This window comes from Rhyacophila brunnea, unplaced genomic scaffold (genome assembly GCF_057557595.1).
Source record: "Rhyacophila brunnea isolate RB1 unplaced genomic scaffold, BYU_Rbru_1.0 scaffold_5, whole genome shotgun sequence".
NCBI lineage: Eukaryota > Metazoa > Arthropoda > Insecta > Trichoptera > Rhyacophilidae > Rhyacophila > Rhyacophila brunnea.
The window spans coordinates 31,666,516-31,684,182 of record NW_028233170.1 but is presented as its reverse complement, the minus strand read 5'-3'; the positions used below and the strand labels follow the sequence as shown (position 1 = coordinate 31,684,182).

At 35.6% G+C, this 17,667-nt stretch overlaps 1 protein-coding gene across 1 annotated transcript in view; it reads left to right on the top strand.

The window, feature by feature from the left end:
* The window catches only part of LOC147066309 (dynein axonemal heavy chain 7-like), a 145,475-nt gene that overhangs the window by 47,968 nt on the left and 79,840 nt on the right, over positions 1-17,667 (top strand). Inside the window, exons 28-33 of the mRNA XM_085956032.1 lie at positions 1,259-1,404; positions 6,147-6,395; positions 7,611-7,771; positions 7,866-8,037; positions 8,699-8,878; positions 9,347-9,478. Of these exons, the coding sequence (XP_085812158.1) occupies positions 1,259-1,404; positions 6,147-6,395; positions 7,611-7,771; positions 7,866-8,037; positions 8,699-8,878; positions 9,347-9,478 (1,040 nt within the window). The remainder of the gene's footprint in view (positions 1-1,258; positions 1,405-6,146; positions 6,396-7,610; positions 7,772-7,865; positions 8,038-8,698; positions 8,879-9,346; positions 9,479-17,667) is intronic.

Sequence of the window (17,667 nt, the reverse complement as noted above, 5' to 3'; positions counted from 1 at the left end):
ATGCAGGAAATGAGGTTATAAAATTGAATTTAAGTTAAGTTTCCTCATTTCTTATTCCAAAAAAGTTTACAATGTTTAGTTAACTTTGAGAAATTAATTGAATGCGTATTGAATATAGAAACGAGAAGCGAACTGCTGGTACCAAGAGCTGTGGAGAAAGTGCTTTCTGGTGGTGTAGGTAATCAATACGAGTGATGTTTTAAATTGCCATACGGCAAACATTTTCAGTCTTACTAAGTCATGCATGTTATACATCCTTATAAACATCCTTAGGATGATATCTAACAAGACGCTGCAATTCGATTACCTCAAAGAAAGTACAGACCAGATGAGACTCTCTCTCGAGGCATCCGTAGTATATAGCCAATCCAGGTTCTGTGTCGCATATTCACTTTGGATGTGACAAGAGGCTACATGGTCAGCTCTCTTATCTCTTCATTAATGACATAGTCACACCAGTATCTGCCGCAAGAATCTGTTCTAAAAGTTCAGCATACAGTTATTCTGAGTCTTCATAAGATGTCATGACTCACTACTGTAAAGCAGGACCTTCAGAATACAAGAGTGTTGAACATGTAGAATTTAGTTCTGACCAACCAACAAAAAAACCAACCACAAGTGCGAGTGTGAAGGCATTCGGCACGCTTATATTCTCCGCAATATGCATTAGAGTAAGATAGAATTTCTACGGCTGAATTAAATATTTTTTGTACACGTCGCCAGTAAATATTGCTTTGGATGAGTCCAGTCATTTAAAAACTGCGAGCATGTGTTGCTGAAATTTATTGTTTTTGTGTTAAATATAAAGTTGTGGTAATTATTTTTAGATAATTTAGTAGAAAATATGGTTAGCTTTGTTGTGTTTCATAGTTAAGTTAATAATAATAAAATTGAGGTTCTACTGTGCATTATACTCAAGAAACACGGCTTGATATAACCGAAAAATAACCACTTTCTTTATATTATTACTCTGAGGCTCTGACCGAGTACAAGAAACTGGAAGTTCCAGTCTAAGTTGAATGTTGCTCGAGACATTCTTATTTGAATAGTGAGCTCTCTTCCTAAAGTGCCTCCCGTGACATGAACCACCAGATAAGTACTAAAAATTCTTGTGCATTGCTGATCAGAGGGAAATCTGATTCGGTACAGGTGCTATTGCGCAAAACGTTTTCACACATCGACAGTTTATGACTTAATATTAAAACACGGCAGCCGTTAAATTTGCTGTTGGTTATTTTTCTATTGCGTTAATTTCTAGGTATGCGAGCTGTAAAGTCGGTGCTGAGAGCAGCTGCAGCCCTGAAATTGCGCTATCCCAAAGACAGGGAAGATATTATTGTACTGCGGTCAATAAAGGATGTCAACTTACCCAAATTCCTCAACCAAGATGTGCCGTTGTTCATGGTAAATGACTTCATCGACTTTTTATTTGCATAGATTAACTCAGTCAAGTCATTTTTCATTTCAGATTATTTTGTATATTGGAACTATTTAACATTGACCATGGTGAGATGTGATTTCTTCTAGTGCACATGAACTATGCAGGGAAATGTGCTTATTGTTACGATTGGTATTGCACATACATCAAGCCTATTGTATCGCTTTCTCTCGCTCGGCGTGTATTTTTTTTATGTTATTAATTTTAAATAATACCTATTTGTGACGTCTAACCCTTTCGATGTGAGCCATTTTCGCAGGAATTTATTTTCAGTCAACTGATCTGTTAAAACGGTCACTATAGCTAAAACAGATTGTTTTCAAAATTAAAAAATAGATTACTAGATGAATTATATATCAGTTATTCCAAATACACCAAGAAATAAACTATATTCGTGACATTCTCGCTAAAATAAATTGAAGAAAATGAAGACGCCAAAAAATATCATAGCTTTGAGAGCGCGGTCAATATGGCAGACGTCCAGTGTTCACATACACGATTTGAACACATACTAGCGAGCGATTCGCCGCGTTTGCATTTGTAATACACAGGGCTGAGTACATGCTGCTAGAGAGTTAGTTACCATGACAGATATATTACTAAAAAATCACACTTCAATGATCAGTGGGTTATCGCACTTAGTAAGTCATAAACTCAAATTTTATTACCGCTGCAAATCATGAACCTATATTTATTTTTGTCGCCATAAAATAATATTCCGTCATCGTCGACACATTAGGATGTTTTGGGAATAAATCAATAAAAATAATTACCCATGGCTAAAATACTATTATACTTTATGAGGCGCCATCGGCTTTTTCATTTTACAAAGGGTCTGTTGAAAGATCGCCAGGCAAAAAACGACCATGTTAATACAGTTTCGTGGCACATAAGAAATATAAATTATTACACATTATAATAATGTAAATATCAAATATGAAACAATGAACAAAGACAACGACATGCCAATTTACTGGAGAGCTGTACGTCGATAAAATATTTATCCTTGAAAAGCAACAGTTTTTAAAATAAATAACAAACTAAAATATACCAGGTGTATGATAAGCCGCAAAACATGGAACTACACACAATGTCACGTTACATTCGGAGCACATGTATCGCGACATACGCCTTTTATTTGGGGTTTTCGTGGAATGATAGCACACATAGCATCTTCTGCAAATGTTTGACGTAATGTGTGTTCCGGCATATGTTTTGCAATGTCTTGATGCGGTGCGCGTGGATGGTTGTGCGTGAGTTTGTGAATTTACTTAGTGACTGTTTAATAATATTTAATTGAAAGTCCGCCAAACTAATCTTTTTTTTGTAACACTTTTGAACATTGTATGGGGATTTAATAAATATAAATCAAAAATATGACAAGCAACTTTTTTGTACCACTTAATCCTTTTTCTGAGGCAGTTCAGGCTTGCTAACATCATGTCTGTTTTGTCCATGGCTCCCATATTCTTATTATAATCAATCACACACTTGGGCTTATTAACAGGTTCACCTGTCTTTCTATTGGTTTTACCCGTTGGCGCAAAAGCATGATCATCGATAGTTGTGAGCATGTGAATGTCGCGTTTAGCATGCCACTTCAACGCCAATAAAGGTCCGCGATGTTGTAATTCCGATTGCCCTTTTTTTAAATTTTGGACCTTGGCATATTTTTTCTCATTTTACGAACAGTTCCACATGCATTTGTTCGTGTGTTGTGTAAGTGTTCGAACAAAGCTGGGCTAGTATACCAATTATCTACCCAAAGGTTATGGCCTTTGCCTACGTAATCTTTGAGCAATGTGGTTACAACCACCTCCAAAATTCCAAGACCATATTCGTCAGTCAAGTCTGTTTGTTCTCCACAGTATATTATAAAATCTAATACATAACCAGTCAATACGTCAACTAAAACGAACATTTTTATACCAAACGTATGTCGTTTCATGGGAAAATATTGTTTAAACATGAGACGCCCTTTGAAAACGATAATACTTTCGTCAATGCATAAATTTTCAAAAGGCTTCATTATTTGTTTGAAAATATATGTATGGTCAACCAAGAGTTTGATTTTGTGTAACTTAATACCAGGAATTTGAGTTTCAGGATCAGAAAAATGCAGCATGCTGAGTAAAATTTGATATCGGTCTCGTCATTGTTTTTCCAAAAATGGAACTGAAAGTTGCGGGTCTGTTGACCAATGTTCTTCTACGGTAAGATGACGATTTCTCGTCATCAACATAGTAACAGTAATAAATAAATACATCACTTCCATAGATGTATCTACCCATTTATGAAATCGAGATTATTGCGTTAGGTCTCGTTTTTAACTACAGTATGATAGAATTTATTTGTCTCGAGAACAATTTTACTCATGATATCTTGATTTAAAAAATCGTTCTGTGCAGTGTTCTGTCAAAGAAGATTGATTACCTGATGAATTGCCATCAAACTCATGTATGACCAGAATAAAGGGTCCGGATGTCCATGAAACTAGATTGTCAGAAGATGTATTGATTGAAGTACTTGGAAATTCGTCAGATTGTATGTGGTCTACGTTTTCAATGACTTCACCAACGTCGAATTCATCTTCACTTATATCAAAATCATAGTCCGGATCCAGTATGATTTCTTAGATAATATTGTGTGGTAGTGACATTTTGGCGGGTGAAATAATTATTGCACATATGTTTATAATGACAAAAAACAATTCGTCAAAATGTTTCTATCGAGATCACAAATCACTAAGAAAAAATACATAACACTAACGTAATCGTAATAATTAATTAAAAGGTAAATAAAAATAATATCGATGCATGAGCAATGTTTTTTTTTTGATAACCCTGGTGACGTATTGAGTACACCCGTCTTTCAGTGGCGAAGGGTGACTTTTGGAAAGAGGTAGGCTGTGGAGTAACCGAGCTTGTCAGATATATTTACGGAAAATAAGAAGATAACCCTATATTACTACTGATGAATAGGTACACTAAATCGATGAAATTTCAAAATCTCAATTAGTTTGATATAATTAGTTTATAAATAAGCAATTAGACTGAATTATGTATTTTCCTATAAATGTAACATACGCTCAAAATATATTAATCTTTGAAAATATCCATTGTTGTGTATAATATGTTCCATAACAATTTATATTTTAACCCGTAAAACTAGACATTTTAAAATACTTTTATATCGCAAGATAAATTATTTTATATTTTTAACAACAATCAATATTTATATGTGATTGAATCCCATAGAAATTATTTTATAAATTATCTTCTTATTAATTATTTTGAATAAATGTGCGGATGTAAGCGCTAACTAAACAGCCTATGATTTCGGAATAAAAAGCCAGACAGAGACTGGCGTCAGTGGCGTCACGTTACTAAAAACGCATACAAACCACCATCTTAAATTCCCATCAAATATTTCATAACATAGTTGAATCCATGCGGCAGTAGTTATGGTTATAAACCTTACTAATTTATAAAATAAAGCTATGTACTTCTGAATTTTGACGATAGATGACTATCAATTATCTGGATTTTTCAGAGTATTTATTTTTTTTAATTTAAATTATTTGCTTGAAGATCTATTTTTCTTAGTAGGTAGGCTTTAAATAATCGCCTACTATAGAGCCTTCGCCACTGCCGTCTTTGCAATGGCACGCGATTCAAAGGACTGAATAACGAGTGTTCTTTTCAAAAATATATTTCCTTGTGTTTTACTTGACATTTTTATGATCTGTTGCCTGATATGTCTACCTAAAGGTTTGAACTAATTTTTAAAGCATATTATCCACAAGTGTCTCTTTCTAGTTTAGTCGAAAATACAAGATATATCTATGGCATGTTTACACGCCATACGCGTTGAAAAGGCTAAAGATGTCACCGCCTTATTTAACCCATACACTGCACTGTATTGCACATGTTTACATGTCTAAATGAATCAAGGCTATGTTGTGACAAGCAATTAAATAATAAATAACTTAATTAATAAATAATCAGTGCAGGTCAAAAGGATTAAGTAAACAGACGATTAGATATTAATTATTCTACTATTATATTTTAACCATTAAAATATTAATTTTTGATTCTTTACCACTCATATTCTTAGGCCATCCGCTCACGTGAATACTCAAAAAAGACGAGACTGAAACTCCAGTATCTAGCTAATGTATTTCAATGGCGGCTCGCTGATGGCAAGACTGGAATCTCTCAGTTTCAAAACGTCCGCGACCGAAACCGAAGAGATGCGACATGCTAGTCTCATAGTCTCTCAGTTTCCAGTCACCCATAAAACGGTGATACCAATATCAGTAGATTCGATGAAAAATCATATTTTCTTACCAAAATTGGTAGCACTGAACTGAACTAAACAAGCAATAACAAGTCAAGACGTCAATAATTAAAGATGGGCGAACCGATTTTTACTTTAAAATATGTGGCAGAAAGACAATGGGTTTGACAGTTTGAGGTTATGTAATTATTAGGTTTCAGTAGCGCCTCGTGTGAAACGTCAGTTACTGGCCAGTTTATGAGTTCCATCACTAACCAGTTCGTCAGTTTCTGCGTGAGCGGATGGCGTTAAGCTTACCACTAAATAATCGCTTGTAATTTACACATACATTTTGGTACATTGTATCAATTCATACCTAATTTAGACACTTCTATAGCCATCTGTAAAGTGTAATATTTTATTGTTTTAGGGTATAATCTCTGATCTATTCCCGGGCTTGGAAATGCCTCTGCCAGGACTGCCCCACGTTGTGACATGTTTCCAGGATGCATGCATGGAGATGAATTTGCAGAGCACGCCATTCATAGTGGAGAAGGCACTGCAGATATACGAGATGCTTCTGGTCCGCCACGGTCTTATGATCGTCGGTTATCCATTCTCCGGAAAGACTTCCACTTATCAAGCTCTGGCCGTCGCCTTGGGTCTTGTCAGCGAAAGGGTATGGTCAATATAGTTATAATCTCAGTCAAATAAAATTCTTGCAGTACTTATGCTAACTTATTAGTAAGTACAGTGGTTTAATATAATATTATTAGTTTATAAAGATACTTTAAAGCTCCTGAAAGAATGTATGTTCTTTGGAGCCAAGTAAAAGCTTTGAATTTCAGAATCTGACGATTAATCTGATCACTGCCAGAGCCAAGTTCACTCGTCAAAGCATGTATGTCGCGTCAGGCCATGGACGAGTTAACTCGTGCGTTCTTGTAAACATCATAACTTCTGAATAAACTGTTTGTGTATATTTTCTAAACAATATTTATCATCTGTGAAATCTGTGTATCAGTGTGAAAATGTTCACGATAAACTAGAGAAAAATGTTGATTTGGTAAGTTTTCACAAATATTTATCATTCTGTACCTATTTCATATTTTTAAAGAGATTTATTTTATTCCAAAAATAGCTGGCCTACAAGTGTCCACCTAGTAAAAATCGGCTGGCTGTGAAAAAGAGGTTTGCAGTATTTTAGGGAATTTTATGTTTTTAAAATTACAGCAAAAATGAAGTATAAATTTCGTAATAAACGATAAATTAATTTTTTCGAACAGCTCTGGTAATTATTGCCCAGGTGCTCATTACCACTGCACTAGTATATAATCTCGTATCCGGAAACTTGTACATATACAGTTTGCCGTATCACACTTCACCATGAAATGTTGTATCGGAAATATATGGCCGTATATTAAAGACCGTCCAACCTCTTTGGGTCGTATAGTATTGACATAAAATTCATGTCTAAATAAAACATGGTTCTTGTCGGTTTACACTTTGCAGAAAGCCAGCAGCAAAAAAATTCTGAAAATAGCCGATATACTGGATTATTTGTTAGGTTAGGTTAGGTTAGGTTTTCATTCTTGAATTTTGCCAAAATTAGCTATGAAATTTGAATTAATGTTCATATTGAATCTAATAAAATTGGAGACCGTATGATATACGGTCATCTCTTTCCAATAAGAAAGCTCACGGCGAACTGTGTCTTGTTGAAATGTTTTACGTACAATATACATGTAACCATAATACAATCTTACATAATGCTAAAAGAAATGGTGGAATTAGGAAGAGTGAAAACATACTTCATTATTTTACATCATACTGTAATTAAAAATAGTGTGTTGTAATGACAAACCATTGATAAATCATATTTTTTTATTTTAAGGGCCTCATGTTAGAAAATAAAGTTCAGTATACGATAATCAATCCAAAATCTATCACAATGGGACAGCTATATGGTCAATTCGATACCGTGTCTCATGAATGGTGCGATGGTATACTAGCCGTCAGCTACCGAGCGTTTGCAGTCTCAACAACACCTGATAGGTATGATAACATCTCGCTAAACTGTTTTAAATTTAATGTAACAAGCTTTTAACATTGTTTCTGAAAATTATCGATGATATTTAATTCGTTTTAGAAAATGGCTGGTGTTCGATGGGCCGGTGGACGCCATATGGATCGAGAATCTTAACACGGTGCTTGATGACAATAAAAAGCTGTGCCTGATGAGTGGAGAAATCATCCAACTGGCGTCGACTACTAATTTGTTTTTTGAACCAATGGATTTGGAAGCTGCCTCACCCGCTACGGTGAATATTAATTATGATTCGATTTCATTTGTTTGAGGTATTTAGACGGTCAACATTGATATTACCTTAGCACACATTAGCAGCGCGTATGTATGATAAACGTACGCAAGTATGAAATATCTGCTATCATTTTTCATACTATTTGTCAGCAACATCTCTCAACATATCAGCCCAGCGCGTCTATTCTATACACAAATTGTAGACTGTTTAGACGGCTAACTTATTGTAAATGTTACAATAAGTGCTAATACTACAATACAAAAAATGAAAAACTACCCTCAATAGCTGCTGATAGCGGCCGATAGCAGTCTTGTGTATCGAATAGATGTGCTGGAGCGTATAGATTGCTCTTGTAGCATTCCTGAAAATTAAGGCAGGGTTGGTCACGGTGATAGAGTCCATGGCGATTTGCCACCTTGTCTGGTTACGAGTTGTAGTGAGCGGATGTGATGTGGCTGTATTAATGTATTTCTCCAATTCGGCAGAAATATCAATTCTCACAATTCAAGCACTTAGTACATTTAGCTTCAATCTGATACTATATCTCGCAGTCATACATACCCCTTGAGCAACCAGCATTTGGTCTTCACACAATACAGTGGTGATCTACTTATGATTCTGATTTGGTCGTTCGTTTAATAATCAGTGTTGATTATTTCAGGTTTCGCGGTGTGGGATGATCTACATGGAACCCTGCGGTCTGGGTTGGGAGCCTTTGGTCGACTCTTGGCTGAATACATTACCGCCAGCTCTGCACATCATAAACAAGAAGAACATTCGCCAGCTCTTTCACAGGTTTTGTCCCCCGCTACTCTGGCTACTTAGGTCTGGAGGTGCCAAGGTACAGTAAAATCACATTCAATATTAATAAATATCAATGAACCTTTTAGGTAAATAGCCTAGGCTCCTTATATGAAAGATTCATTGTCGGGCATACCGGAACGATACTACTCTGTAGTTTAATCAAGATGTTATCATCAGAGCAGATGTTTTTTCAAACTTTTGCCCTTAATTATCTCAGAAACTAGATCAACAGCATAAGTATATTTTTTTATATTTTTATTTGGAAACGGAGCATAAAGATTTCGGATTAATAGCACCAATAACAATTTTGCGTGGTAAAGAAATCGTCCACTGGCAGAATGCCGCCCCACATAACCTTTGAACTTTGCACTATAAGTTTACATTGTATTTTTTGTGAGTGGTCGCGACATTCACCAAATTGACACCCGCACCGTTGCCCGTCCTCGTTCTGTGGGTATTCCACCTAAGAATTCATTTTAGTTAATTTAATGTGATGTGCTTTCAGGAAATGTACACGACTTCAGATTCGAATCTTGTAAAAGCGGCAATGAACATATTTGATTCGTTTATGGACGACTTTCTGGATGAAAAGTTCATGGTTAAGCGCAGTGAACTAGACGTTAGGGCACAACTCGAGGTCAGTAGAAGCAATATGTACAATCTACTTTTTTTCACTAAGTACTATCTCCATTACAAAGGTTTACAATCATCACAGTAATCTCCACCTTTGAGACCGCTGACTGGAATAATGAGAATGTGTCTTTCCGAAACCAAATCCTTAGATTCCTCAGCCATGATATTTGCACCTCTTTTTCGAGGATTTTCCCCTGTATAATAAGTTATTCAGATGGTAGTTTTCAAAATACTGCAGTCTTTTGCAATAAATTATTTATCGATATAACTTTTTTTTCATTCTCTTCACTTAAAATTTATTTATTTTATATTATATAATAATAATATGTATGTAACATGGCAAATTAGAAATTCAAAACATGCGCAATATGAGATGAGAAAATAATGAAAATAAGTAACAGTACCTATTAACAATATTTAACCTGTTCTCTGCCAAGAGGTATTTGTATGGCCATATACGGAGGGCCGCGATTTTCTTTGAAAAAATAAACCTTAGTAAACATACTTTTTTTGGCTTTATAATAATACTATATCATATAGACTTACCAAATTAATACACGATGTGTCCATTTACGCCGTTATTTATCCAAATAAATCACAATTAATGTTTCACAAAACGTCAGGGTTGTCACAACACTTACAGAGTAAAGATGAGAACGTGATAATGTATGAGAAGTAATTCTACAATGTGCTACTTTAGTCTTAAAACCAAATAAAAATATAACGAATTCAAAAAAAAATTAATAGTCTTCTACCGTGTGGTATGTCTCAAAACAAGGTTCAACGCAGAGAGCCACTTTGCACTGTTTACACTCATACCTTGATTCTCTTCGAAGTTTCCTGGATAAACACACCACACATCTTGCCATTGTTTTGACTTTTTTAGCACTTGGAGGTGATTTTGCCATAAAATGCCTCTCTGTGAGACGCGATGGCAATTCTGAATGTCTTTTCCTAACTGAAGATTTGGAAGGCACAACACGTTTGTATTCGTTAATTAATTGTCGAATGACCTCTAATTGAAATTGTGCCAACGGTACACGTTTTCCAGTTTTTTGACAAAACAGTATATGGCTGTTCAACAGTGAGAGGTCGATTAGATGGAAGAACATTTTTTTGTACCACCTCATTGTTTTGCGCGTCGAGTGTACACTTGACAAAACCATGTCTGATTTGTCAACTGCACCCATATTTTTATTGTAATCTTGGACACATTCCGGTTTTATTATCGGTTCATTCCGATACGTTCTTTTGCCTGTGTCGGTGAGCTGGGCAGGATGAAAAGTCGTCAGCATGGACACTTCCCTTTTATCTTTCCAGATTTGTGCCGAAATAGTGTCTGTGTGGTAAGCTTTCATTTCTCCTTTTTTCAATTTCTCCGTATGCTTTGGCAATCCCTTTCGGTTTCTCCTTACAGTGCCGCAAGCATTCGTTTTCCGGTCATGTAGTTTTTGGAACAAAATTGGGCTAGTATACCAATTGTCTACGTACAGGGTATGTCCCCTGTCCAAATATGGTTCCATGAGAGTCAAGACTACACTTCCTGAAATACCCATGTGCATGTGTGTTACATATTCGGTGGTTTTTCCAGTGTACACAATAAAATTCAGTACATATCCGGTGGCACAGTCACATATCACAAAAAATTTAATGCCAAAACGGCTTGCTTTTGATGGGATATACTGGCGAAATGACAAATTGCCTTTGAAAAGTCGCAAACTTTCATCGATGCACACATTCATGTAAGGATACATGCACTCCGCAAACTTTTTTTTGAAATAGTCCACTAGGAATCTAATTTTGAAAATCTTGTCCCCACTTATTTGTTGCGTATTGTCACAAAAGTGGAGCATGCGAAGAATGATTTGAAATCTATTGCGGGGCATCGTATCTGAGTAAATCGGAGAAAATAGTAAAATATCTGTAGACCAGTGATCTTGTATTTTATTTCTCGAATTACAGGCCATCAAAAGACATATTGCCAAAAAGAGGTACAATTCTCCTACTGTTACGTCTACCCATTGTTTCAATCTCCAACTCAACTCATTGCAGTGATTTTTGACGTATTGGTATTGTTTATTGGTTTCCATGGCAACGAAATTCATAAGCGTGCTGGTTATGAACAGCTTGAAAAACTCCGATTCTCTGCTATCAACATTTTCTATGTCCGCTCCTGACCTCGAGCTATCAAATGAATTTATTTTGGGGACAAAATCATCGGTTTCCCATTCGAAAACTGGAACAGATTCGTCAGCCGGTACAGTTTCATCAATTTGTGCAGCTTCATATGCACTGGGATCTTGTTCCTCTTCATCCAAATCGACATCAAAATCACTATCATCCGATTCAACAGTTATGCCAACCCTGTACATCAAATCTTCGACCTGTTCGGCATTTTCTGATGAACTTTGTGTTCCTTCCATTTTGATTAGAAAGAAGATCAAAAGGTTTATATGTAAAAAAGTTCAAATATCCCAGAAACTTGACTTATTATAAAAAGATATAACACAAAAAGTCAAATAACTTAAACACTATGCGAATAAAATAAGTCCCGACACTAATATCTTATAAAATATACAATTACGACACACAACACAGATTACGAAGGTTTAAAAATTACAAAATCGTACCCGTAAATTACTGAAATGAATTATAAAGTGAAAATATTTCAGCCGCGAAACCGAATTAGGTACGTCAAATACGACTTTGAATATTCAACTGGCATATTTTCGAAGATGTGTCACTGCTATTGTATAGTTGTGTATATTCAGGAATCACAGTATTCCCCGTTTCTCGTATGCATAAGCGAACCATAATTTCGATTGCATCTACTATAAGTAAACGGGAATCCCGGCGAGTAATTTGATAAATATCCGATCCGTGGCACAACCCTACTAGCGACGCGTTTCGGTAACCAAAGAAAGGTTTGTTTAAAATTGATGTTTCGTTGATGATAATATAGAAAATTACAAATGTAAGTATTACACCATGATTCTAAGAGATGTCGCTGTATGGGCAATGCGATTGAATTATTCAAAACATTGCCTCGGCCGATATATTGCGTTTCAAGTGAAGCGTCTTTGCACGCGCATTTTGCATGGCTGGCCCTCTGTTCTCGGAATAGAAAAGCGTGCTAGGACGCTGGTGGCACTTATCCGGTTAAGAGCCAAAGTGCTGTGTGATGGTCAAAAATTAAGAATTTATCGTATCTTTGTGACCTTAACCTAAATAATCTATGAACTTTCTAGGAAAGACGTATATGTCATTATGATACCTTTTCTCTTCTCATGATAGAAAATAACATTATGAAGAGTGTGCACGAACAACGATGAATGGCACACTTTGGGCATAAGTGAGTTATGAATAGAAGATTGGTATATGAATCATAACGAATGTGTTTTAGTTTTAAAAACACAACTAGATGGTAAATCTAGTTAGTAAAAAACTGCTTTACCGACGAACAACGATGAATATTGAATTTTACCCACGAATAACGATGAATAGTATAAACATGGCGGACCCGAGTGGTGTTTTTTTGTCGCCGGGTGGTTTAAATCATTTAAGGTAATGTCTCTAGGTAAAGTTGTTATCGAAAAATAGCTAGAAAAGTTTATTAATCGATAAATATATATTAACAGTAATGAGAAAAATAAAAAAAAAACGGTGTGTGTACTTATGTGCACGCATTAGAAGTTATACTTCTTTGTTCTTATCGTCACGATTGGAGTATATTACGTATTGAGTATACCGAATTTCACACGTATTTTCGGAATGCTGAGCTCGATTATAACTTAAAATTTTTGAAGTTATACTTCTTTTGGCGCGTTTGGGAAATCAGATCAGAGTGTATTTTTTGCATGTGACATGTAACACATAATTTATTTTTTCACACGAAAAAAAAAACGCAGTCGATTAGATTCTAACCACCGATTGTTCGGTTATCAGCCGAACGCACTACCTTTACGCCACAGTATGATACTGCAATCGTGACGATTATACAGTATAATATTATAGTTTAGAATTATTCCGTTGCCTAGGCAGCAAATTTATTATTGTCGGCCATTTGCAATTCCTTACATAAACAAACGATTAAGCGTCAGAGTGACAGTTGGTACTTCAAAAATAAAAACAACGAGAAACCATTATATAATTTAGTAATATAAGTTAAAGTGTATAGAAATAAACCAACGGCGTTCCAATAAGCGTCCTTTTTCTTGAGTGTGTAATTTAACAAGATAATTAAGAGCTAGTCAAAGAATCTAGTTTATCACAAGTTTTGTTTTTGTTTTGTTACGTCAAAGAAGTATAACTTCTAACGCGCGTACATAAGTACACACACCGTTTTTTTATATATATATATGGCAGCACTGGCATGCAATGACATGACACTTCTCTTGCTAATATCGATCGGCTTGGTACATACATAATTGTCTCACTTTGTTTATTCGGCCATTAATAATATTATTAGCGAACAGGAAACTTACTCTTCATTTTTGTAATCTTTTCGTTACTTAATAGCTCGTGTGATGCTATATTATGTCTATATTTGATTTTCGATGACGTGTGATTTAGGATACTGATCTAACCAAGGAGGGAAGCATAATTTTATTTTGTTCAATAACAGATACAAATTTAGAGTAATTGATAAGAATGCTGTACATTTCTGTTCAACAATTATTGTTCTAATCTAACGGAATCGCAGAAAATTTGCTTAGGTTGTTATCTTAAATTAGTAACTAGCGAGTTGTTGGCATCAGAAAATTGAGTGAAATTTTAATTATTGGATTCTTATTATACTAAATACCAAACAATAAAAAAAATCACAAATACGTTATGCTTGGGTATGTGATAACAAATGTATAGAATTAATTGATATACCCATGTCAGTGAAGTTGTCTTTTACTATATTACTGAATAATGCAGAAACCATTGAGTAATTAATATTATTTATACACCCACGGTGGCCGTGCGGCTTAAGCATTGGACTATAATGCGGTGGGTCCCAGACTCGAATCCTGGGTCTGGCAAGTACATTTATTGTTTTTCAATTTGTGTCTATCAGGGTATGGACCTAATAGATTGAGCAAAGTGGCTGACATCCATTTCTCGTAAAAAACAAAATCTATTAATATAAACCTCTACTCACATATAATCCTATTAGGATCGGACATGGTCGGAAAAAAAAAATATTATGCGAACTACCTATGTGATATTATGTTGTTTAATTATATTGTGAGTGTTTAAATTACATCAGATAATACATTACATTACATCAGATAAGTGAAGTTTAAATTACATAGTGAAATACTTACTCAGTGTAAACTACTTGATCAGTGTTGCGTTTGATTATATCTTTGTTATTGAACTAGTATTTTATCCATTGTAATAAATACTATCACTCTGGCGGTCGATAGTGGCCTTTTGTATTCTAAATTTCTATTCAAAATGAAAAAAGATGTAGGCAAGTATATTAAAAAAAAGCAAATTGATTTCAAACTGTTTTTTTAAATCATAAAAACGTCAATACGATATAATAAAATATTGTACATATTTAAAAAATTAATAAATATTTGAATAAGTATATATATAAATAAATATTATAAGGGTAAATGTAGGTACTTCCTTAATAATAGCTCACTGTACTCTGATAGAGTCACGGCTAACCGTGTATACCGTTGTCAGAGTAAGCAAGACTACTATGCTAAGCTGATTCAGGGCCAAGCTGGCTCAAAGTTAACTGATGGTTCAAGGCTGTGTATCGCCTTATATAGCAAACTAGGCAACCCCTTCTTCGCCGTCCAGCTGATAACGGCGGTGCGCTTTGGTGGAGGAACGCCAGATAGCGGGGACGCGTGGTGGTGGGGACGCCCGCGTTGACTGTAGGTGACGTCCGATGTGCGAGCGAGAAAGTATTCGGAGACCCCGCGCTATAATATATAATATATTCTTATATAATAATATGTGAATGAATTTTTGTCAAGCTGTAATTTTTTTTAATCTGGCAATTCCATTCCACTGGTAACTTATCTTACTGCCATCTAGTGTTAGTAGTTAGTTAGTTAGTTAGTTAGGTTAGTAATAGATTTTTAGAAATTCATGGTAGATGCCTTTAAATATAAATAGATGGCGTTAAAGTCACATTTTATCGATAATTTTGGCAAAGACATTAATTCTACACTATAAAGCCTTAAATAGGAGTAGAAAACGCAAGATAAACATACAAGATTGGAAGGATGTTAAAAGAAAAACACTTGAAAATGCAGGGAAATCATATAGTTCTAAGAAAGAAGTCGTAATTCCAGGGAAACAGCCTCCAAAAGAAATGAGTAGAATTCTTACTTATATTCTTAGTTGATTAATCATGCACATGCAGAAAGAACAATGCTGTAAGGCACATGCTGTTCATCGTTATTCTCGTATAAAAATTTTATTCACAAGACCAACACTATTATAATGCCGGGTCCATACTGGAAACATGTCGCGCGACAACCTCGTTAAATTTTACAATAAGTATGATAATTATTGTAAAATTTAACGAGGTTGTCGCGCGACATGTTGCCAGTGCGGACTCGGCATAAAGCACATGCTGTTCATCATTATTCTCCTACAGGAATTTTTGTTTATGATTTTTTAATTGATTTGATTATTTTTATAATAAACTAGCGAGTACCCGGCATGCGTTGCAATGCCACTCAAAGAAAGAAACTGTTTGTGTTTTAATTCTGTTTATTGAAGTGCTTTTGGATACACATTATTTTTTGTTTTTCTGTTTGGTGTGCGTACACGAATAAGTCAGAAGGTTTTCCAACACATGAGCAGGCCACATACAGCTGTCAAATTTGGTATAGAAACACATACGAATAGAAGAAGAAGATAGTTTTACTAATTCAGAAACCTTCGCGGGCGTGCGTACAACAACTAACCAAAGTTTGATTACAATCGGATGAATGGTATAGGAATGTATATGAATAGAAGAAGAAGAAGATGATTGTACTAATTCAGAAACCGTGCGCATAACAAGTCACCAAAGTTTCATTGCAATCGGATGAATGGTATAGGAACACACATGAATAGACGAAAATAGAATAGAAGAAGAAGATGGTTGTACCTACTAATTCAGAAAGCTTTGCGGGTGAGCGCACAACAACTGACGAAAGTTAGAGGGCTCGCACATCAGAACTCGCCGCATGCGTCTTACGACGAATTCGTCGATGTGACGTCATCGTAAACCAAGAAACAAACGTTATCAAATGGAGCTTCGCAGATTGGCCGATGCAACTGCAACTCTGCGACCCTGCGACATTCGTCTAGTTGCATTCTCCAAAGTCTGCATGTCGATCTCAAAAAATGTCAGCTCCGCGCAAGCGCACAGCCCGCGGCCATCGGCCATTTCTGTCTTTATCTCTGTCTATACTGTCATCTCGCTCATCGCTGGTCACCGCGTTTGACGTTTGTTCATACAATCAACACAATAAAAATGGCAGACGAGAGACTCTCCGATGCGGCGAATGTCGATATCGCTAGGCAGATGTGCGAGGTTTTATCAAGGAACACCGCCTGCCCGTTCTCGGAAGCTTTGATTTATGGCGCTTAGGCACACGAGGCGAGTTCTGATGTGCGAGCCGGCTTACATTGCAATCGGATGAATGGTATAGGAACCATACGAATAAAAAAAGATAGAATGAAGAAGAAGAAGATGGTTTTACTAATTCCGAAACCTTCGTGGGTGTGCACACAACAACTGACGAAAGTTTCATCGCAATCGGATGAATGGTATAGGAACCATACGAATAAAAAAAGATAGAACAAAGAAGAAGAAGAATATGGTTGTACTAATTCAGAAACCTTCGCAGGTGTGCACACAACAAGTCACCAAAGTTTCATCGCAAACTGATGAATGGTATAGGAACCATACGAATAAAAGAAAATAGGATGAAGAAGATGGTTTTTATAATTCAGAAACCTCCGCGGGTATGCACACAACAATTCACCAAAGTTTCATCGCAATCGGATGAATGGTATAGGAACGCATACGGGACAGACAGACAGACGGACAAACACACATTAATTTTTATATATATAGATTATTGTTTAATTGTGTTCCCTGTATGAATAACTACATCTTTGAATTAAAATACATTAACAAAATCCCTTAATAATTTTATTTACGTTTTATTCATTCCTCAACATTTT